General features: G+C 39.8%; 1 protein-coding gene across 1 annotated transcript in view; it reads right to left on the reverse strand.

The window, feature by feature from the left end:
- Nucleotides 1–24,277, reverse strand: part of CPNE4 (copine 4) — a 188,421-nt gene that overhangs the window by 93,670 nt on the left and 70,474 nt on the right. Inside the window, exons 3-5 of the mRNA XM_086468413.1 lie at nt 9,562–9,633; nt 5,487–5,561; nt 830–913 (exon numbers count right to left, since the gene is read on the reverse strand). Of these exons, the coding sequence (XP_086324539.1) occupies nt 830–913; nt 5,487–5,561; nt 9,562–9,633 (231 nt within the window). The remainder of the gene's footprint in view (nt 1–829; nt 914–5,486; nt 5,562–9,561; nt 9,634–24,277) is intronic.

A 24,277-nucleotide genomic window follows, 5' to 3' on the forward strand; every position in this document is an offset into this window, starting at 1 on the left:
CACCAGAAAGAGAAGGATGTGGAGCTCAGCTGGAGGTTTGCAGAACAAAATGCATGTGATACATGACCTCGAGCAACCTGCAGTTTGCAACATGCCCTCTCTGGAAATCCCCAAAAAGGAGAAAAGGTGGGAAATGGACCCATACACAAATAGTGCTACAGATATTGCCCCAGCACTGCCATGCCTCAGCAGGAGTGTAACTCACAAGGAAAAGGTTGTGGAAAACATCCCTGAACCAGAAGCCATGGAAGAGATACAGGACTGGGCAATGGGGATGGGAAGCATCAATTTAGAGGCAGTTGGTCTGCCTTGCCAGGAAGACTTTATGGGGCCAATAACAGACAGGCTCATAACCCCAAATACCTGCCACAACCTCACCCTATACACCTAAATATGCTGCTTTTTAAGACAGTGCCAGTCATTACCAAGGAATCAGTAACGACACTGGGACAGAGGAAACAAATCTAAAGCACCCAGATTACAACCCTCTTTAGCACCAGCAACCTGTGAGGAGGTAGAGAAGATGCAACACAGTACTAGTGGGAAAATATGATACTGTCTGTAGTATGGTTTGGGCAAAATATATTACGTGTAACCCCTGACGTTCAAACAGAATATCTGTCAGTTTAATTACATTTGGGTCTTTGGCTTCAGTACTATCTTCCCTTACTCTCATGTGTGTACCTCAAGACCTGATACCCATTAGTCAAGAGTTGGAATTATTTTTAAATGTAGATGCTTGCAATACCTTTTGTGACATGGGAGGCATAAACTATTCCTCCTGACAGCATCTGTGTCCTTGGAAAGTAAATCCAACCCTATTCCTTACCTCAGTCCTGTGAACAAGTTGTTGGGTTGCATCATCATTCATCCGGAAAATCTCCAGAAAAGGATCAGATTTGCTGAAAAAATCCTAAAATAAAATACAGGACAAGTTACTCTCAAGATTTCTTGCACAGTGCGCTGGTGCTTCCCTGACTGCTAATGAAAAAGGAGTGCCAGCGTGGTTTTAGTGAGACCTCTAGGTGTCTCTCAGCAATGTTTTATTCTTGTCCTTGTTCCACAAGGTTTTCCACAGTACTGCTATTGTTATCAGTTTGACGATTCAGTCACAGCAGGCAGAACTGTGAAATGTCATTTTACAGTCTTTTCCCTTCTTACACCCAGTCCAGATTCCTAAGCTTTAGCTCCTTCTCCACTTAGCTTGTTTCTTTCTGCCTCCAGACCTTTTGGTCTTTTGACATCAGTTTTATCAGGCAAGGCCCTTTAAAGCGTATTCTACAGTGGGCCTGAATTTCACACTATTTGCCCACCCTCTCAGAAAAGAAGTTAATTGGCCAAGACATCGTGCTGCTACCAACTAACACAAATACTGGCAAGATGGATCAGAGACGGTTTAAGAAGCACATCTTCTTTGGGATGTGATAACATGGCCCATGTTAATATGACAGAGCAAGGGAATGTAGAAAATTGTCTGATGTCTTTAAATACAAGCAAATCTGTGACAGACATTGAGGTTACATACATACTGCACTGCAGAACACCTTCCCCTAGTCTGGCATCCAGCTAACAACCCTGAGCATTCTTACACAAACCTAAATCAAGTTGCTTTCTATAGCATCACCACAGTCTGGCCACAGCCTTTTTTGTTTCAACAACATCTCATTTCTTCTGGACATGCTGGGTGGAGGGTGGAAGAGTAGCTCTGGGTGTTAGCAATCTCTGGAGTGGAAAAGATGACTAATTTAAATTTCTAACTGTGTAATGCTGCAAGAGAGGGATTCAAATGGACTCAGTCCATTTTCTGCAGTTTCAACTCCCTTCTTAATTTTCTCCTTCAAAAGAGTGACAGGATTAACTTCATACATATGAATATTATTCTTCTCTGCAGGCCATATCCAACACCACAGACTTCCACATCAATTTGGGGAAGTGAGGAATTCTGTTTGCTCTTCCAATGTTTCTATAAAAGTGTTAGTGTAAAAACTACTGTAATATGCATCATTCTACAATTTTCTCCACACCAAATGCCCACCATACTTATTTTTGACTAGCTGGATAGCCATTGGGATTGCAACAGCTTTGGATAAGATGCTAGTCAAAGTCTGGGCACATCTTTTAGTCAAATTTGTCTTTAAGGCATTTCTACAGTTCCACAACTGCAAAACAAGGAAAGACATCAGGGCTTTGAAAAGGGACACCTGAATTTGAATGTCTGGAGAAGGAAGTGAGTCCTTAGGGGCCACAAAGACCTGAGCAAGGCTCAAGCAACCTAAAGTCTTTTCCATGCCCTAAAGATGATACCTATCAGTGTTGTGTTCAGACTGGTGTTCTGAGAATTATCTGTTTCTTTTCCTACTAGAGAAAAGGTGATGGTATGTTTAGAAACTGATGCAAAGCACGTGCACATGTATTTGTTAAATCTTATCATGTGGGGCTTTAAACAACAAAGCCATATGTTTGCTTATTTGTTCCAATTACATGGTTACAGGACATTTGATATAAGTGTGTAGAATCAGCACAACACCCAAGAAAGTCTGTAACTCCAGAGTTTGCCTCAAGGCGCCCTGATGTAGACTCAGTATCTGGACTCCATTCAGTGCTTGAAACTGCTAGTATACAGGGGGCTTTAGTGATCAAGATTTTTGCTTGTTATGCTGAATCTAACAGCTTTGCATTATCTCACAAGAATATCCTCTGAAAGAAGAATAACAGCAATAAATGTTTATTGTTTTGGGATTTTAATAATGTTTAAATAATTCCTGTCATGCATTTACTATACGGTATAATCCACGTTGTTCCTTCAGTATGTGCAGCACTTACACAGTAATAACACAAGTACATGGCTTAAACTTTAGAAATTTGACTACCTCCTTTTCTAAGCACCTAGTTTGACATGCCTTTTAGTACAGTAATTTTCAGAGCACGACACTTCTTAAAATTCAGGTGTGGGGGTCAAGTCACAGGTCCCTTAGAAAAAGGCTGAAGAAGCCAAAAGACACAAATAATTCTGAAAATTCTTCAGCAGCAAGACAGGGCATTTAAGGATTTTTTTTTGGTCATAGTAGTTTAGTACCAGGGAAACACATAAAAAAGCAATATTATCTTGTATTTTGCAGACATTTTCTGGAGAATCTTTCCCAAACAGTGATAACTGTCTCCCTCAGAATAGGACAAGCAGTTTGCTTGCCTCAGTGCTCATAATTTATTAGAGCTATCATAAAAATTTAGCTGCTTGTTACGGTAATTGTGACATAGCTATTAGTGCAATAGAACCTTTTCAAAAGTTACTGTTCCACTGTGAAGTGTTCTCAGTGGATCTCTTGAAACAAAGATGTGCCATCTGAGCTGACTGGGCTTCAATAAAACATGAAAATGCAGTTATACCTTCCAAACAAGCAATGCAATAAAAAAATATAACCTTTATCTCTGCAAAGTCAGTTAACTAAAGGAAACTTTCGTACCTGTGACTTTCTATTTTTTTCTGAATGTTTCAGCTACCCCTTCAGGAAAAATTGAGTGGGCTTTACCTTTGCCTTCTCTAAAACTCTTGCAGTAAAAAAACCCCAATAAACATACCCTGCCAGTTAAATCACACCAACAAATTTTGTTTAATCTACCAAAAATGCGTTGTTCCCATCTTTTTCCTTAGTGGAGGAAACTCATACTTTTAAGGACCACAATCTGGATCTTCTTTCAAGTCTTCCTTTAAAGGGTGGAGGAAGAAAATTCTTGTCCAGCCACGTTTAGAGCTATGTCTCTAGCTGCAGGCAATTGAAAGCCTTCTTTCAACTGTAATAGGCTTCCAATGATTTTCATCAGCTGAAGACAGAAGTTTTGATTCACAAATGACGACGAGTCATTGCTTCTGTTGCACAAGGCATCATCCAGGAATTTTTTATTAGATGAAGCCCACCTTGACTGGAAATGCTAAGATGGCAAGAATGACAATATTCTTGCAATATTTCAGAATGACCCTCTTTAATTTATCCCCATAAAGCGTTTCGATCACTCTCTAAATCCGTTGCACAGACAACACTGACCTGGCTCAGAAGCACACTCTGGCAGCATCCTTTTAATTTATACCAACAAGAGCCATAAGCAATCATAGTATTTACACCAGATTACATTTTACATTTGTGGAAAAGGAATGACCACGTGGAGTCTTATGTTGTACGTGTCCTTTCCTTTTCTAGATGTGACAGCATGTGGAACAGGAAGAAACTTGTGTACAACTTTGGAAATCACATCTAAAGATGGCTATCTAAAGACAGGTTGTTAAATCTACATTTTGACACCTAAATAGATTACATGCTTCAGAAACACTAAGACTCCAGCAACTCTGAAGGAAGAGGTAATTCATCTTTCAGATGAGAAGAAAATTCAGGTCCTGATCATTTATGATTGTTAATGATCCTGAGCATAGTAATGTTTCTTATCTGTATATTCTAAATAAATTCCAGTACTATTAATCTTTCTGTGTATTTTCTGCTTGCCTGAGTTTTTCTGGCAGTTTTGACCGAAAATATTATTTATCAGTTACGGCTTGATTTTGAAAATCTGGTGTGTGTACCCCAAAGTACTCTCACTGATTTCATTTTAAGCTACTCACATGTCAAATGTTTTACAAGCACATGATTGGAGCATCAGAATCATAGACTTTTGTATAGTGTTACCATATGTTTCTATTAGAAGCAGCTTATATAAGAAGGGACTACATAAGAATGGTAGATATTGTGATCCAGTACAATTGTAATCATCTGATCTTTAATTATATGTAAAGCCCTATTATCTAAAAAGGGTCATAGTTTTATGACATGCATTAATTACGAAGATATTCCCCAGATTACCTCAAATAATTAGCTCTGCTATTATACTGAACTAACAGACAGTGTGCATTACAGTCATCTGGATTTCTTGAGCTGTGTGCTGCTTGAGGTGTTTATTAAATATATATTGCTAAAAAACAAGGGATATTTTCAGAAAGAGGTAGTCCTTTTAATGAAGGCTAGTCTTTCAGTCAGTGGAGAGTTTTATTAAAGAGGGAAAAAGTCTTTAACAAATATGCAGAGTCATTTTCTCACAGTCAAGGTACATTTTGTTGAACAAAATGTGTACTATGACTGAGCTGTTATGAAGTTTTCTAGCTTTATTTTAAGATCCTTACTTCAACTATAACATCTTTGACTACTTACAGAAAGTTGACTTCTCTATGCACTTCTGATCTACGGCATTTTAAATAATTAAATTGTCTTGTTTATAGTGTAATTACCTTGTCTTGATTTTAATTAGATTCCCCTGAGGGTTCGTTGTTTTTTTTTTTAATTACTTAACAACTTGAGGAAAGCATCATTGTGAACATTCATCTGAAATCTCTGATGTGTTTAATAATATAAGGCAAAAAATACCTGTTGTGGAAAATCTCATCAAATTATATTTGCAAGCATCCTTGTATCTTTCAATAAGGTTGATATCAAGCAGCTTACCTTGTCATCCAACTTCCGTGCACTGAACGAAAGTTCAACGTAGTCATCATTGCCAGACAATTCCTCAGCAATCACCTAAATGGAAAGCTGCATTTAAGTTTTGCATGGTGTAATGAAAGGTGAGAAAGATGCCATTTTCCAGTGTGAAGAGTGTAGGCTCCATTAAGAAACTGAACTGTGGTAAAAGTTAATATGTTTGTCTTTGCAATCAGGAAGGGCTAAGAACATTCAGTGAATCCCTTGCTCAGCTCATGAGTGTCACCTTGTTAAGCCTACAAGCCTGAATAACTTCCTACATGATGTATGCACAGCGTGTGATCACATGCAACCTGCTCTAGGTGAACCTGCTTTAGCAGGGGGGGTTGAACTGGATGATCTCCAGAGGTCTCTTCCAACACCTGCCATTCTCTGATTCTATGATTCTCTGTATCATGCGATTATGCATTGTCAATCATCTGTCAATGGACAGACATCAACATCCATCAGGATCCCTTTGCCATAACCAAGTACATTTTCTCAGATAGGACAACAGAGAATTCCACAGTCTCACAGTGTCTAAGGGGACAAAAAACCTATACAAGAATTTTACTATTTGGGTCTAAAGTTTAATTATTTTTATGCTGCTTCAGCATAATTTGGCAAGCTAAACGGAAAAAGATGCAGTCACCTGTCATTAGCTGCCATGAAAAGCACATTTACAGTAGGTGAATGCTCCTAGTATAGTTTTTCTGCAATAGCTACTACATTGGCAAAACCATTTACTGTAGGCAGAGTCAGAAAAAAGTAACACTAAAATAATGTAGTGTTTCTTTCAGACGACGTAAAGTATGCCAATAATCATGCCAGTCACTGTGCTGTCCAACGTTGTTAAAAAAATCCCAACAAAATCAAGCTAAACAGCCTTCCTGACTAAGCCATTAAAACGCTTCAGTGGAGAGAATGTATTAAGAAACCTGGGATATGTCACTGAAAAATGTTCTTTGAAACAAACCACATTATATTCTATTTGACAGTTATAAAATCTTTCCCTATTGTAAATATTCTTCGAGAGATTAAAAAGAACCTATTTCCTGGGTGTTTCATGCCCACAGCCACACACTTGGCAGCCACGTCAGCTCCCCAGCCAGGCTCAGCCTGTCTCCACTGCACGGACTCCAGGTGCTTGGGGAGCTGCTGGGACATCCCAGCTATTCTTCAAGCCAGCTGAAGGCCACCGAGGTTAGAGCTGCAGTCAGAGCACTGCAGTGCAGGATGCTTTTACTGCCCACAAACGCAGCTCCCAGTAATTAGCCAGGCTGTCTACAGCCTCAATAAACTTCAGTATCACTGGGATTTTTTAAGACCTTTTTTCTTTCTTTGACAGAAATTAACTTAGACTCTGCATTGGGCATAACTGTCAGGGTTTTGGTAGTAGTGGCTGCAGGGGTGATCTGTGTGGGGAGGCAGTGAACTGCCCCATGCTGGTCATAGCTGGCTCGGCAGCAGGCAGCAGCTACGAATTGCACCCCAAAACATCAGCCCATAAGAGGTGCATACAGTGCCCCTGTGTGAACATATCTAAGAAAGGGCAGCAGCTGCTAGAGGCAGAAGTCACAAAGGGAGGAGCAGTAGGAGGCCTGTGAGGCCACCCTAAAGAAGATCCAGGAGGAGGCATGGAGAAGAGGATGTTGCTGGTGACACAGCTGGAGATGCACTCTTGGAAGGAGGTGGTCCATGCCAGAGGAGGTACCTCTGAGGGCCTGCATCTGCAGACGAGCCTACGCTGGAGCAGGGACACTCCCAAAGGGACTGTGGCCAGTGCGTAAGCCCATGACAGGGCCGAGAAAATGAGTAAGAAATAAAAAACAGCAAAAAAGAAATCACTATGCTCTGATCCTGACCTCTGCCAACTGCCACCTCACCAAAGGCACTGAGCATAACACATAGTGAAGGCAAAGGGAGTGGAGACAATGAAGGGGGCAGGAGAGGTGTCTGAAATGAAGTTGAGCCCAGGGAAGGGGGAGGAAAGGTGTTTTCCCTAAGAGTTTGTTTGTCATGATTGTTTCTCAATACCCAAACTGGTAATTAAAGGTTTATGTTAATTAGAAAGGAATTAAATTAACTAAAATTCCCTGAGTCACGACTGTTCTGGCTGTAACACCTTACTGCAGTGAACTGTGGTATTTTCTCATGCAAAATATTCACATGAGCTATGTAGGGGCACAGATGCTTAACTGTGCATTAAAGTACCACCACACAGGCACACATGTCATGTTTCACACGTTCCAAGCAAATGTGAGCTTGCTGGAAACTTGGCCCATAGAGTTTGACACATTTCTCTTTCTTGTAGTCTGATGGTTGAAAAGATCATAAGCTGTATATGACTAACAGTGTTCCAGGACTTGCAGACCGAGTTTCACAAAATTTTTAACTGAAAATAACAAACCCTCTCTTATAAATGCTGACAGACTTCTAACTGGAGAAGATAAACAGTGTTCTGTTTTCATCCCACAGCCATATAATAAAATTGTATTAATGAGACATTAAACAGTCAAATGGCTAATAAAATTCCAGCAAAACATGCCGACATAGGAAGTTTCAAAGTCCTATGAAAAACTCATAATTCAGTACATTGAACAAGCTAGGAAACTAATATTTGTAACTTCCATACTTGACAGACACCTGGTATGTCCCCAGGTCCATAAATAATGATAGATAAACCATTTTGACTTACTCTGTTGTTGACTTACTCAGCAAACTTTTCACATAATAATTTTTGTCCGAGTTCAGTCTTCACCCATTTGAGTAAAGTCAACTTGTTCCTTAGTACTACTGGCTGGAAGCCCAAGCAAGTAACTAAGGTCCATATTTCATAGTTATTGTCCAGTGTTAGGCCAGCAGGGACTATTGACCCGTTTTCTCTGATCTTCTGTATATCACAGAGCAATAATTTTTGCCAGAACACTCCACTAACAAGCCTAATGATTTCAGTTGAACTGGAGCATTTGTGTTTTCACAACACTAAGCTCCTTTGTGTCCCCCACAGAACAGGAGGGGTCCAGAACACAAAGGGATGGACAACACGAAGTAGGCCCAGATAATCCCAGCAGGCAAACCACATCAAGTTATTTAGGGAGCAAAACTCTATCCTGGTTCTATTCAGCTAGACGAGTGGGGAATTCCTTTCCAATCCCAGACCAAAAATGAGTTTACCTTATGCATTTAAGCAAATCACTTCCCTGCCAAACACCAATGAAGACATCTAAGAAAGAAAATTCCCTGTGCTCTCAGAAAGCATTCTTTCTCACAGTCTGATGTCTCTTCTGTAGCTGAAGGCAGAAAAAAAATCCAAACAATCAAGCCAAAAGAAATCCATCTGGCTAATTGCACATCAAGGAAAAAAAAATCCTTCTCAGCCCCATGAGGCAACAGAGCAGAGATTCCCAAAGCAGAATATTTTATTGTAGTCTCTGTCTTAATGCAGAGCTGCAAATGTCACAAGCATGCTAGGTTCAGTGCAGGAAAGCTTGATCTCCCAAATAAGCCAGCAAGGAGAAAGATGAAAGAGAGGTAATAAATTGATTTGCAGATTTCAAGATACACATGGGGCTATAACAATCCAGAGTGTAATTGCATTACAACATAGCTAAAATATCTGATCTCATCAAACTTCTGCATTTGTTGTTGCTGGGGGTGTGCGTGTGTGTTTTCTGAGTTGTTAGAAACTGGAAAAAGCCCAAGGGCCAAGAAACATCAGACTCCTTTTTGTGTCAAAGCAGGTCACAAAATGAATCTCTGAAGGTTCTAGATCTTCAACTAAAAACAATCAAGTAGCACAACTTTCTCACTGCCATCAAAGTACCTCAAAAGTAGTAGTAGTAAATATTGTGGCTTTTGTACAAATCATGTTATTTGTTGCCATTTCCTTACAACAACCATTTGTCAGAAATAGTATAAGTAATCTGTTAAATAAACAATTTAAATACACTTCTCAATGAAGGGTTGTTCTGGTGACTTAGCAGGATGCTTTTAGGGAGAATTAGTCATATCAGATATTTCTAAATAACAGAAAAATAAGAGTGTATTTGAGACTCACTGTTATAGATGACTTTCCTGCTGTGTTCCCATGTTTGAGTAAGGACTTGGAGAGTTTCCTCTGAGAAACAATCTGAACAAAAACAAAAACAATGGAAAAAAATTAGCATCTGTAGTAAATCCATGGTCTATTGTGATTTCATTTTTAAGTTTCCTTTTTTTTGTATCACTGTAGTGTCTTAATCCACAATCAGAGTTAGCACAGTAAGACCACAATTGAGAAGAAAGCTTCCCCAGGAAGCCTGTAGACAGCATGCAGTGGAAGGACAAAGCAAGCAGATGGGGTCAAGCAGAATGGGAAGAAAACCATTCACTGAGTTGGACAGAACAATGGAAACCACATTTCAGATTTTCCTCAGCTATTACCATGATAGTGACAGCAAGACAGAAGTAAGCTTCAAATGGACTTAAAAGACAAGAGGGGAGTTATACACAGCGAATCTATCAGAGATGATTCTAAAACCCATTTATTTTTACAGGAATCTGAAGTCTATTTCAAAGAGAAGGCATTTGTTTTATTTCAAAATATCAGCAAATCTAAACTCAGGACAGAAGCAAGCAATCTGCCCCATAGTTTTAGTTCCAAAATTGTCTCCCCTAGAACTTGGCACTGCAAATGAACTTGTCCATTGACCAATTTAGAAATACTCCAAATAAATGTTATCAGAGTGACACTGACAAAAGATGTTATTTCCCATAACAATAATCATTAAATTTCTCTAACAATCTTGAAACACTTAAAACTAGACCAGTAAAAATATTAGAAAAGTAAAAAAACCTTACAATAATGCATAATTAGTAAGTTACAGTGGTGTCTTAGTATATTAGGTTCCTCTTCTCTGTAAGGTTAATGTTCTATTAAATTATCTATTTTTTAATTGGAAAACTTCAAAACGTAGACATATGTAGAGATAACTCTAAACACAGCTTAGGAATCACAATTAATATTATTTTTAATGTGACAATACTGCAGCAGGATCGTATTGTGCTGACACTGAGCAAAACATTGCTCCTGCCCTGGAAAAATTCCAACCTCTGGAATGTGGTTTTTATACTAGAAACAGTCCTTCCCCACACCCAGCATTACTTGGACAACTTCGTCTGGATGGCTAATCTACAACACTTCAAATAAAATGATCCGCAAGTAGACATCTTTGGCAAAGTATGCAGAAGTATTAGTTGTAAAAGAGAGGCAATCATGAAGGGAAAAGAATGGCTCCAGGCCCTTCCTCAGAGTCTTGGGCCTCATACACATTTCAGCAAAAAAACACATCAGTAGGTAACAGCCAGAGCCAGAGCAGTGTGAACAACACAGTGACGGCCAGCCAAAAAATGTGCTGTGAGACAGGAGTGAATACGATGTAAATTTTAGCCTAACATCACCATGGGGAAACATGTTTGTCCTGCCCATCAATTTGCTAAACTGAACAGGACATCCACAATCACTTTGTTCAGCTTCTCGGTTGTAGAGCAGGACCAGTTAGATCTGGGTCAGCTATACCTGAAAGATGTGTGTCTAATCAGTTCTTTAAGACAACTGAAGGTAGAGGGAAACACCTTCCCCTGTCAATTTATTATGGTATTCATTGGCCTTACTGTAAACATTTTCCTAACAGCTAACTCAATTCTCTACAGTTTAAGCCCATTATTTCCAACGCACCATGAATAAGTAAAACAATCTTTTTCCCTTCCTCTTTCAGGCAATCTTTATATCTGAAGATTAATATCAACTCTCCACAGTCTTGTTTAGACTACAGAACCCAAGTTTGTCCTATCTTTCCTTTTTGACCAAATTTTCTAGCCCTCAAACCGTTCTTACTGGTCTCTGCTGAGCCCTCATGGACTGGCCTCTATCGTACTCTTAGAATAATGCTCAAAATTGGACATAATACTGCTGGTCCTTCCAATGCAAGAAGAGCTTCTCATGTCTTGCAAGCTATGCTGCTGATACACTGCAGAATTGCATTTGATTTATTTTAAGAACACCATGATACTGCTGACTAATGTTCATTTTATGACCATTTCAGATTCCCAGCTGTCTCCTGCCCTGCGTTTTAGCAGCTGGCTCTTACTTAAGTGAATAATTTAACACTCGTCATTTTTGGACTGCCTTCCATAAACCAGCCTGCTGCCATCATCTCGTTCACTTTTCAAAATTAACTTTTGGATTTCACCACTAGTATTGGTCAGTGGCAACAACAGAGACAGGAATACAGGTAAGATGACCAATACTGCCATGATTCAGATGTCCTTTTTCTTCCCTAGGATCCTGGAAAGATTGTTTGCTGTGACCCCTTAAGTCACCCATACCACTGTTTTCTTGCCAGCTAAACAGGTTTAAGTACAAATTACCGTACCTCTGTGAATTGTAAGGTGCAATCTAAAAAACCTTGTTTGAGATTCTAAAATGGGAGGTAATACAGAAATACGACAGACTATTCTTAATATGTAATTAAACTATGGGTTCTGTACCAATCAGACAATGAATTATGGCAGCTGGGGAGGAGGGCCCATTTATCTCTATGACCTCTCCCCTTTCCCTAAGATGCAGAGACAACTTTGTAAAATCCATTAAGCTCTTCCACTGAAAGCTGTGAGTATGGTGTACCAGAAATCTTTTCAGATATGTTATGTATATTCCTGGTATGAGACAGAACTTGGATGGGAACCTGTCCTTTAGCTAGCCTCCTTTAGAAACAGCATGACTTCTGCCCCCTGAACTACCCAAGGTCCTAAAACTTCATTTGCTGCTCCGGAAAGCATTCCAGCTTTCAACAGGCATCGAGCAGACAGAAATCTGAAGCTCAGGAGCTCCCATGCAGGTGGCAGATAGATGGCTCACAGTTCCAGAGAAAATAATTTATTCTGACATTCTCATTAGTAGATCACACTGAGAAGACTCACTCTCTAAGCCATTAGCATCATTGTGACACAGTAAGCACTCTGCATATGTAAATATGTGTATTTGGGTGCAATCGTTTACCAGTTGTTTATTAAGTGGCCAGTAAAATGAATCTTCCATCTGGCAACAATGTGACAACATCATTACCTCAAACTGTAATTAGTGATTTAGGATCCACAGATTGTCATTGCAATAACCGTCAAGGAATCTATTTTCCTTAGCAGTAAATTGCCCTTTTTGTTCATGCACTGTAGAAACCATCTCTCATTGGTTAAAAGAACCACTTCTAAAGAAGCTGCATTCAATTATCTATCATATTTATTGTTTATGTAACAGTATAAATCTTCTTCTGAACATATCATAAAAAGTGTTTACTGACTTGACTGCTAGACAGCAAGTCCTAAACAATGATAACTCAAGGGCCTAGGAAGCATTCGTCTAAGTTCAGAGTTACAAAGACAGCTGAACTGCCAAAATGGCTTAAGAAGGTAATGAACTACAAGTCTTCCATTTGTCCAGAGTCTTTGGTTTGACTCCTACTTCAAAAACTTGCAATTTAAAACTTCAACGTCAGAGAAAAAGGTGTTTTGTCCAAAACTGACGTGAAGAAGAGGGATAACTTTCAATAGCATCACTCAGAATTTCCAGTGCTTATAAATCAAACTAACAAGCAATTGTCAATATGGCTTTTTAACCTAGTGATTTAGCATTGGCAGGAACAGATAAATCCCAATAAATCATACTGAGGAGTATGACAGCTGGGGCTTGTCCAAGTTCTTTCAACAGCATTGACTCAGTTTTGCAACATGCCACCCTGAGCCTCTAGAGGCTTGGTGGTCACACTCCATATTTCCTCTAGGATCACAAAGCTGTACCGTTTTTGTTTATTTACTTGCTTCAATTAAATTGACTTGTATAATATCTAACTCTGGACATAACATCAATATTCTTCTGTTAAAGGCTTCTTGAAGTATTCATGGATAATGGCCATAGCTCCTTTTCTATTTGTGCTATGACACTTGTCTTTTGTTAACTCTTGTGAGGTGTGAACCACTGGTCTCTGACTTTGACAGAACCAAGAACTGGGCAAATACTCTGCTTAGTGACATGTAAGAGTGTATGCAAGTTGGCTTTGTGCTTACGAAACTAGAAGATTAGGATAATTTTAAATAACTCCTTCAATGTCTTAAATTCTTGTTTTGGCCTGGCCTCTTCTGCCCTTGAACTTCCTTACAGGAATGCCAAATTTAGTTATTTAGGCAGCCAGGTTAAGCACAAATTTCCCTCCACAGTACACAACTTAAAGAAGTCGTTGTATCTCTTCCTTGCCAGTGGGATAGTTAGACAAATAGCTTTAGCTGAGCAATCATTTCCCAGCACCTCTGTGTCTTCTCCTAGATGTGTTATTCCTGTTATACGGACTTACACAGTTGCTTAACTTTCTTCTAGCAGACCCAACACTTTTCAGGACTGCAAAGAGCACCTAGTCACATTTTACTAGCATTTTTCCTTTGATCTAAATGCCTTTTATGCAGACTGGATCTTCACAATCAAATGCGTTCACTTGCCCAGTGCACAGCCATTGATGCCACACACAATTCAGCCGCACTTCTGGAGAAGCAAACTCCCACCAAACAGCAGTGGTACACGTAGAAAAAGAGTGTTTTTCTAACATCATCCCCTAGAACTGTGTTGATATATCAAGGAAAGAAAAGTAGCTATCATAATCTTTCAAAAAATGTCTCTCTTGAATCTTTCACCAATCCTTGAAAAAAATCTGCAAATTCTTCTCCAGACATCTAAGTGCCTTCCAGCAGATATCGATCCCTGATCAGCTCTGTGGCTTGACAGGGCTTCTAACTTAAAAAGCATTACTTTCCTCTACTCCCCTAGACACTACTTCAATATGTAGCCTTCCAAATTGCAGTTAAGCTACCTCTCTAGCTGCAGAATGACCACAGTAAGCTCTTCGGCTTGTCCATGGTTTTGGCATCACATTAGCTCATGCATCAGTGTCCAGCTTAACCCTCATGAACATTCCAGTTGCTTTTGGACTGTTAATCCTGTAGCTGTGATACTACCTACTGATGGCCTACTGAACCTCTCTGAGCTAATCTTCTCATCTTTTTGTTCATAAAATGCCTGTGCTTCCAAGCGGCATATTTCACTCAGCTATCAGCATCTTTCTTTAAACATGAACCACTCAGTGGGTAAGGAACTGGCTGCACTCCAAGAGCTGCAGTCAACGGCTCAATGTCCAGCTGAAGACCAGTGACGAGTGGTGGTCCTCAGGGGTCGGTATTGGGACTGGTGCTGATCAACATCTTTGTCCGCAACATGGACAGTGGGATTGAGCGCACGCTCAGCAATTTTGCCAACGACACCAAGCTGTGTGGTGCAGTCGACACACTGCAGGGAAGGGATGCCATCCAGAGGGACCTTGGCAGGCTGGAGAGGTGGGCCCGTGTGAACCTCATGATGTTCAATAAGGCCAAGTGTAAGGTCCTGCACCTGGGTCAGGGCAATCCCAAGCACAAACACAGGCTGGGCAGTGAGTGGACTGAGAGCAGCATTGCAGAGAAGCATTTGGGGGTGCTGGTGGATGAACTGAACATGAGCCATCAACATGCGCTCACAGCCCAGGAAGCCAATCACATCCTGGGCTGCATCAAAAGAAGCTTGGCCAGCAGGCCCATGGAAATGATTCTCCCCTTCTACTCTGCTTTGGTAAGACCCCACCTGCAGTGCTGTGTTCAGCTCTGGGGCCCCCAGCACAAGAAAGACATGGGCCTGCTTGAGTGGGTCCAGAGGAGGGCTGTGAAGATGGTCAGGGGGCTGGAGCACCTCCCCTGTGAGGACAGGCTGAGAGAGTTGGGGTTGTTCAGCCTGGAGAAGAGAAGTCTCTGGGGAGACCCTATAGCGGCCTTCCAGTACTTCAAGGGGACCTGCAGGAAAGGTGGGGAGGGACTCTTGGTCAGGGAGGGTAGTGACAGGATGAGGGGTAACGGTTTCAAACTGAAAGAGGGGAGATTTAGATTAGATATTAGGAAGAAGCTCTTTACTGTGATGATGGTGAGATACTGGCACAGCTTGCCCAGAGAAGCTGTGGCTGCCCCCTCCCTGGCAGTGTTCAAGGCCAGGCTGGATGGGGCTTTGAGCAACCTGGTCTAGTGGAAGGTGTCCCTGGCCACAGCAGGTGAGTTGGAACTAGATGATCTTTGAGGTCCCTTCCAACCCAAACTATTCCATGATTTTATGATTCTACAGCACTACTTTTTTTTTACAGCAGTGTGTACACCTCCCTGTGGTGGTGTTTGTGAGGCCAACTAGGAAGCACAGTCTGCCCAAACTGCATTTCTCTGTGATATAACGATTTACATTTCACAGTACCACAGCTCTGCTTCCTCCTCCCTCCTTAAACTTCAGCAAGTGCTAATTCTGTGCCCTACAGTTGTATTTTTCAAGCATTTTGCCTCAGTTATTGGTTATCGTTTAGTGTTTTAAGATGGGCTTAGTTAATATTCCAAACTGACAAGACTGAGTCTTCAACCTTACATTAACCTTACATATTTTCATATTGTTTTTTCTCAATTTAGCAAAGTGAACAAACATGTTCCTTTTCAAAGGGGATTCTTCTTATTCCTGTAATATATTGTCAGCTGTCCTCCAGTTAAATTAACTAATAGCTACTAAAACATTAAATGCCTTGAACCCACTTTATAAGAAATCTGTCTCTATATTACTGTTGTCCTCTTTGCTTGCACCCCACTGCTTGTAGAGAAAGGATGACTGCTATTCAAGCCACATTTTTGGGGAGGAACCACTGTGTTGGGACTTTCAATCACTAGTTTGGCGGTTTTTTGCTTGTATCACATTGTCCTCAGCATTGCTTGAATTCAAAAAGTGAGACAAGTACTTGTGAAATTTCAGTCTCCAATTTCAGATGGCTCAGCACTGCATGGCAATCTGCCTTTCTAAAGCAACAGTTGACTTGAATGATTTTTTCACAGCATTCTGAAAATACAGCTTTTTCAATTGTTTGCTATAAAAGGTGCTAAAATACTGGCCTAACCTAAAGCATCTGTTATCCAAGTTCTGCTCCTTCCTTGATAAAATTGCTATCTTGCTAAGTTGAGGCAGAGAATTTGACAGAAATAATTAAAAAGACTTGACCGTATTTCCAAAATAATTTTTATCCTTGGTGTATAGCAAGAGAAGAATTCTGTGACATGTAAAACTCAGGACATAACCGTACCAAAACTATCGCAACATATTTACTAGCCATGGCACACACTGTCTTAAGCTCTCCCCTTCTTGCATAAAAATAAGTACAACCCTTAAAGCACCTTTTTCACAGATACAAAGTCTCCCAAATGAAGGACTGTAACACTTTCATGTTCTAAGTAGAATGACACAACCAGAGCAGCTAAACAAATGATTGGAAATTTAACATTTGTAAAATGTATCTTGAAACTTGTCAATTAAAATATTAGTGTGCTTTAATCCATTCAAGTAAAATACTGTAAGCTTCTTTACTGACATTTCACCTGTGTGGGTAAATGATTTAGGCAACGGCAGCAGAACTGTGGTAGCTCTGGCTGACAGTGTAAAAACTTCTCCTTCATGCATTCATCTTTAGGCTATTTTTTTGACAAAGCAAGACTTGCACAACTCTTGATGTGCTTGTGTCTGTCTTGCTGTCTATCCCCCACCCACTTTTGAACCCACCAAATAATTTCCACGAATGGTGGCAGATAGTCAAATATGCATCAAGCATGCTATATTTCAACATGAAGAGAGACGAGACAGCAGGTAGATGCCAGTGACCTTACTCTGCTCACACGAAAAAAAGGTTTGGGGGATGAGTTCACCACCTCACAGATACCAAGAAATCCCTGAGGTGTATCTGTCCATAATGAAGGAAGTTTCAGTCTGTCTAACTGCTCACAGAATTCTTGTTTCTTGGTAGAGCCAGTTTTATTGCTATAATCATCCTCTCCGTACATATGATACTTTCTGTATCATACTCACCACTCCTCAAGGTTTCTTTTGTTCCCTACGGTATTGATCAACTCAGTCTATTTACAGCTGAATTACACCTTTCCCTGTCTTTGTTAAAGACCTGTACCTGAAAATAGTCAATCAAAACAGAACACTGAGAAAAAAAAAGGATACCCCTATCACAAGAGGCAAGCTTACAGGAAGAAGTTTATCAATAGCATAAAAGGTCTTTGAATTTAATTAGTATGTAGTGTAGCAACGCTTTTAGAATTGGTCATAATGATAACTCGTTATAACAGCAAACTAAATTTAAATTACTTTCCTAAAGACTGCCACAGTAATTCATACAAAAAGATAAAGTATGTAAAAACAAAGCAGTACAAACTGTACAAGTAATTCCATTAATTTTCACTGGCAAGATTCATCCAGAACTGAAAATCTTACAGCTTCAGAGATCGTGCTGATCTCTGAATGGCAAACTAAGAGCTTCCTGGGGATAACTGAGGTGTTTAAATTGTTAGGTAAAGTTAGGGAGTTAGAGTACTGTGTTGATGATTTGCCTGTGCTCTGAGTCAGCTCTGGTAGAAAATGACATTCACATCTAATAAAGCACATTATTCATCCCACTAATGAATCGAGCAACTTCATTTGGAGGAGATCAAAGGCCAAGTATTTAAGGTATTTAGATATCTAAGGAGGCATAGAGACATCTAATGAGATTTAGGGATTCATATACCTTGAAAAAATTGGTCCTATATCTTTTGCACCACAGAAACAGTCTATTAAACAAATATTCTCATACAGGCCACTTCAATTTAACTAATTCAGGTACAATCATGGCTCTTTTAGCCTTTCTCCATTTCAAAAGCAAGGGGATTTGCAATGGCTGAAACTGAACTAATAATCAGTCAGCATTTTCAAGTGCATAATCTGCTAATGGCATGTACTATTAAAAGCACACAAGAAACAATAATACTCATTACTGAGAAGGAAAATTTTCAATACAATTTGTACACGAATGCATGTATGGGAAATATTAAATCTCTAAATAATACCTGAAAAGGTTCTTGGCAAGAAAAGATTTACATCTTTGCAGGTTTTTTTTACTGGTGCTACTAGTTGAGCAAGTAAGGGAGTTGTGAATTGTAACAAAATTTTAACACTTCTGTAAATTAAAAGAAATGAAAAAAGGAATGGAATCACAAATTTGAAAATGGTGAAATCCAGCTGTGATAAGTAATGAAATAAAAGCCACAAAAACTATTCCCACACTACAGAGGTGAGGTGGTTCACAGCATTTAAGAAATAACAGCTTTACTGGTTCCTACAATTTAATGAAGTTGCAGGCACAGCTGAGCAGTAATCAAGAATGTCTTGGCAATGAAAGTTTAGTTCTCATCAGAAAATGATTATTCATTGAAATAATTTTTGTGAGTTCTTAAAGATCAGACTGAGACTTCTGGGTGAAGCACCCTCCTGATAGTTAATTCCTGTGTGGTTAAGAAATTAACTGTGGCTATTAGAAAGTTTGAGCACTTACTGTACTAAACGATTCAACTTCAATGCTTTATAAAGTTTATGGAATATAAAATCGAACAATTCTGATAAGAGAGCTTTAGAGGGGCTCAGAACACGTGAAGGCACTACACATTCTCCTGTTTTCGGATGGAATCAAGTTAATTTTCTTCCTAGCAGCTGGTACTATGCTGTGTTTTGGATTTAGGATGAGAATAATATTGATAACACACTGATGTTTTAGTTGTTGCTAAGCTGTGTTTATACTAAGTCAAGGACTTTTCAGCTTGTCTGCCAGTGGAGGCCAAGAGGGCACAAGATGCTGGGAGGGGATACAGCAAGGATGGCTGACCCAAACGAGCCAAAGGAATATTCCATACGACATCATGCCCAGTATATAAACTGGGGAGTTTTGCCCAGGAGGGGTGGGTCGTTGCTCAGGGATAGGCTGGGTATCAGTCAACGGCTGGTGAGAAATTGCTTTGTGCATCACTTGTCTTTCTTGGCATTTATTTATCTCTTTCTCTTTTTGTTAGATTAATTTTCATTACAATTATTATTATTATATTTTATTTTAATTATTAAACTGTTCTAATCTCAACCCACAAGTTTTACTTTTTTTTGATTCTCCTCTACATCCCATTGGGAGGGGTGGGAAGAGTGAGTGAGTGGCTGCATGGTGCTTAGTTGGTGTTGCTGGCTGGGTTTAATCCATGACACACATAAACAGAAAAGGACTTGGGTTTGGTGTTTTGTGATCCCAGCTGAATACAATGAAAAATCAGCTATCAAATTTCTGACAGTGTTTGTCCATCTAAGATTTTTTTTTCATTGCTTTTTGATGGACAAATCCCCACAACCTGCTAAATAAAAAAAATAACAACTCTATCTCCTGCCCCTTGAAACAAACAATCACAGTTTTTGTGAGCCACCGAAAAGTGTAAGAAACACAAAACCTTCAGTGATTAGATGGGGATTCGGTTGGAAGTGACTAGTCTGGTGAGTAGAGTGCCTGAACACTTTTTCCTAAGGATGGGGAAGGGGAAAGGGAAAAACAAAGGGGAAAGAGAAGGAGAATAATTTACTCTGCTTAGTTACAGACATCTAAAACCACAGCCAAGGATTAATTGATTCACAGCACCTGAAGCACCTGTATGAAAGCAAGAGGTCATCTTTATACAGTGATGCCCCAAAATGGCAGGTAGAATACTACTGTTTCTGATTTCATTGCTTATCACTACAAAGATATATGGATGTCTCTGCTTGCCAGGGCCTGTGCAAAGAACAGTAACTATTTAGAGTAAATCAAATATCTTGAAGACAGGTGGGAGATGCATAGCCTGACAGAGCATCCCAAGCCATTTCTGTTGTAGTGGAAAGCACAGTGCCAAACCACTGCTCTACTCCAACATCCCACTGCAAAGATGAGGCTGTCATCTACAGCAGCAGCTCAAGAAGGCTGCTGTTACTCCCTTCCTCCCAAAGCAAGACCAGCTATGGCTTAGTCATCCCTGCTTTGCTTACTTTCCATTTGCCAATTCAGACTTTCTTTTGCCACTTGAAGGCTACTACAAGTATTTCTAAATGTTTCCACAGGACATAGGAGTGAGGGTTCAGGGTTCATCGTGCCTGTGCTTTTCTCTGGTCTTGGTAGGCAAACCCTAGGGACAGGAAGCCATTGCTACTGGGAGGGTGACAATGCACTGGGACAAAGCCCGGAGAGGCTGTGAGATCTCCGTCCTTGGAGACATTCAAAACGGGGCTGGACAAGCCCCTGACCAAACTGCTCTAATCTGTTTTGAGCAGCAGATTGAGCTAGAGACTTCAGAGGGCCATTCTGACTTAAATCACTTTATGATTTGAAGAGGAAGAGCACACATTCCCAAATGTCTATGCTACCTCCATGCATGGCATTTCAAATAAATTGCACCAAAATTTCCCTCCAACTTCAGCTTTTCATTTGGCTCAGTTGAAACACACCCAATATTCTGTCACAGTTTAGTCTCCACTTCCAGCCTCACACAGGTTTCTCAATCATATCTTCCTCAAAGTTATTTCATGTGGGCTGAAATTATCCAGACTCAGCCTTCAACTCAGGAATTAACAGATTTTGTTAAACAAGCTGGTTGCATGCTTAAATTCTAATAAGAAATGTTTTCCAAGTAGGAACTGTATGCACAGATACTTAAAATTAGAATAAAATCTACTAATGTTAACTTTGCTCGAATTCATCTATTCTTTCTACAGTTACATTTCTAAACCAAGCCAAAGTCAAAGGTAAAACCCAAACAACTTCCTTCACAAACCCATCTGGATAAAGGATGTTTCATGTTCTGTTGCATTTCAGAGGACAACACATAAAAAAAAAAGTGTCCCATAATTTCACAAATATGCTTCAGATTTGGAATAATATTTATGAAGCCACAAGCACAACACAGTATAGTTTCCTTGCTTAAGTAGCTACTATATGACTGTACAACTTAATTGTTAAAAAAGGGTATTATTAGACACCAGTTTTATGCAATTACTTAGAAATGAACTGTAAAATGAAAAATAATAACATATTTTTAAAAATGCATAGTTTTTAATTATGGACCATAACCTATCATTTAACAATGCTGCTTTATTTAAGTAATACAGCATGGATAGCTTAATTGGTTGGACTATGGTATGTCTTCTTGATGTAAAGTTCCTTTAAGAAAATCCATTTTATAAACTACCTGTAGTTGCAGACTGTCTTTTAAGTTGATGCTACTAATCGAGAAGAATTTGTCTGCAATTTCAATTTTAGCATCTCCTCAAATATTTTAGAGCTTTATTGGTCTGACTATCATTTCAATTGTACAGAACATATTTGTTTATATTCTGCAAATAAGCACGTTACCAGGACACTCTGAAGAAGCTGGGAAACTGAAATGTAAAAAGAGCCTTTCTGAGTGGAAGTAATGGACTTCTAATACATAAAAACACACCAAAAAATTCCCCCCAAAAATCTTGCACTAAACATCCTCCCCCTCAAACCCTTTAAGAGATAATCTGCTGTTGTTTTATTTGAAAGGGCAACTTTTGGGCATGATGGACAAAAGAAAACACTTTAAGGAAATGTCTCTAGCACATTTCTTAATTACGCTCAGTAGGTATCTATCCACAACCATTTGTTCTACTGTGTTTAAATACTGTGGCATATGAAATACCTGCTGATGTATCTACTCTTCACATCCAGGTATAACTGGCTGCATGCCAGGTCCACAGAGTGGCAGGAGTTGGAAGGGACCTTGAAGGATCATCTAGTGCAACCCGCCTGCTAAAGCGGGTTGTCCTAGAGCAGGTTGCACAGAATCACATCCAGATGGGTTTTGAATATCTCCAGAGAAGGACACTCCACCACCTCCCTGGACAGCCTGTTCCAGTGCTCTGCCACCCTCAGAGTAAAGAAGCTTTTCCTCATGTTCAGATGGAACTTCCTGTGCTCCAGTTTGTGCCCGTTGCCTCTTGTCCTGTCGCTGGGCACCACTGAAAAGAGCCTGGCCCCAGCCTCTTGACACCTGCCCTTTAGATATTCATAAGCATTGATAAGATCCCCTCTCAGTCTTCTCCAGTCTAAAGAGCCCCAGGTGTCTCAGCCTTTTGTCATGAGAGAGATGCTCCAGTCTCCTAATCATCTTTGTAGCCCTCCACTGGACTCCCTGCTGGTTATTCCTCCCTAGGTGCAGGACCCTACACTTGCCTTTGTTGAACTTCATTAGGTTCCTCTCGGCCCAACTCTCTAACTGCCAATCACAGTATTTACCAGTAGAGGCACAGAACTGTCTTGTCCTGGCAAAAGCAGTAGAAATAAATCTTGCTGAAAATCCAGTGGGATGTCACTAGACAGTGTATGTTTAGGATCTAACAGTCTACAAGTCACTGCCTTTATCACTCCTTTGGGACCAGATTTATTACGGCATTTGGGAGGAGAGTACTAATAATGGCATCTTCTGAAGGAATGCGTTTCTCCTTCATTTGCATTCAAGACCCCACATTTCCAATAAGCTTGTATCTATCAGGTAGGCTATATGTAGGATTTAAATCAGAAGAAAGAGAAAACCCACTTCTCTCTGTCAGCTTACTCTATAACCAAGGTATTGCCTTTCCCAGCATTTATTATTCCTACTAATTTTGTTTTAAGTAGGAGTATTACATGATTCAGGAAAAAGTGTAGGTTTACTACACATCTAAGTGATGATCTACAAAAGAGGTACAGGTAGCAGTGAATCTTTTATAGATCAACTATTACCTAGAAGAAAGCAACAGAAGTTGGCACATTTACAGGGTGGGGGTGGGGGGGTGGGGCGGGAGGGAATCAGTCTTTCAGACTATGCCTAAAAATTTACAGCCTTCCTGGCTGTCTCAGATAAGGCCTGCTTGCAATGGGAAAGTGAATTGATACGCAGGGACACACTCTCACACAAAAGCATTCAGGCATCAAAGTGATGTAGAGCAAGAAATTAATGTAAAAATTATCTCAAGAAAAGCCACGGCTCTATTATCATCATTAAAAAAATGCAGCAATTACACCAAACAGCTAAGCATGACTGTAAGCTCCATATGTACAGCCTGTGCTGCAGGATTTTCAACACTGAACTCCTCATAATGGCTTTGCTTGGATGACAATTCCAGTGCTAACATTTTGGGGTTTTAAATCAATTGAGGAATTATGTACAGTCAAAAAACTAGGAAGGGGGAGGGGGAAACCCCAACAAAATAGTCTAAATATGAGATCAGAGTCCTCAAGGTGGCATTACCATGAACAGATTTCACGTTGTTATGATTTTTTTTTGGTTACCATTAAAATTATACTGCAACCAACCCAGCTGTGTGCTATTTACAGAGATCAAATCATTATAAAGACTTTTATGCTACAGGCAGTAGCAATGACATTTTTTTCCTTTCATTTCAAGCCAATTAAGTGAGAAGAACATTATAATAATTTTTTTCTTTGTTTCTCCTTGGCCTTATATGATAGCTTATTTTCATTGATTAAGGCCACAAGAAGTCTATCAAAAAGGACAGACCTTATAGTGCACTGTAAATATCCTAAATACCAATATCTTCATGTTGAGCTTTCAATTTAGTACATACATATATTTCAAGTTAATTCTGTCACTGAGAGGACTTTTCTTCTTTCAGCATGTTTGGCCCAATGGCTTTGGGAAGAAAAACAAAGGGATTCATATGTGATGAAAGACATGAAGGAGTAACAACAAAAGCTGAGAAACTATGAAACAAAAGCTTTGCAGCATCTTCCCTGCAAGCTACC

Source organism: Leptosomus discolor, chromosome 7, assembly GCF_034619465.1.
Source record: "Leptosomus discolor isolate bLepDis1 chromosome 7, bLepDis1.hap2, whole genome shotgun sequence".
Taxonomy (NCBI): Eukaryota; Metazoa; Chordata; class Aves; order Leptosomiformes; family Leptosomidae; genus Leptosomus; species Leptosomus discolor.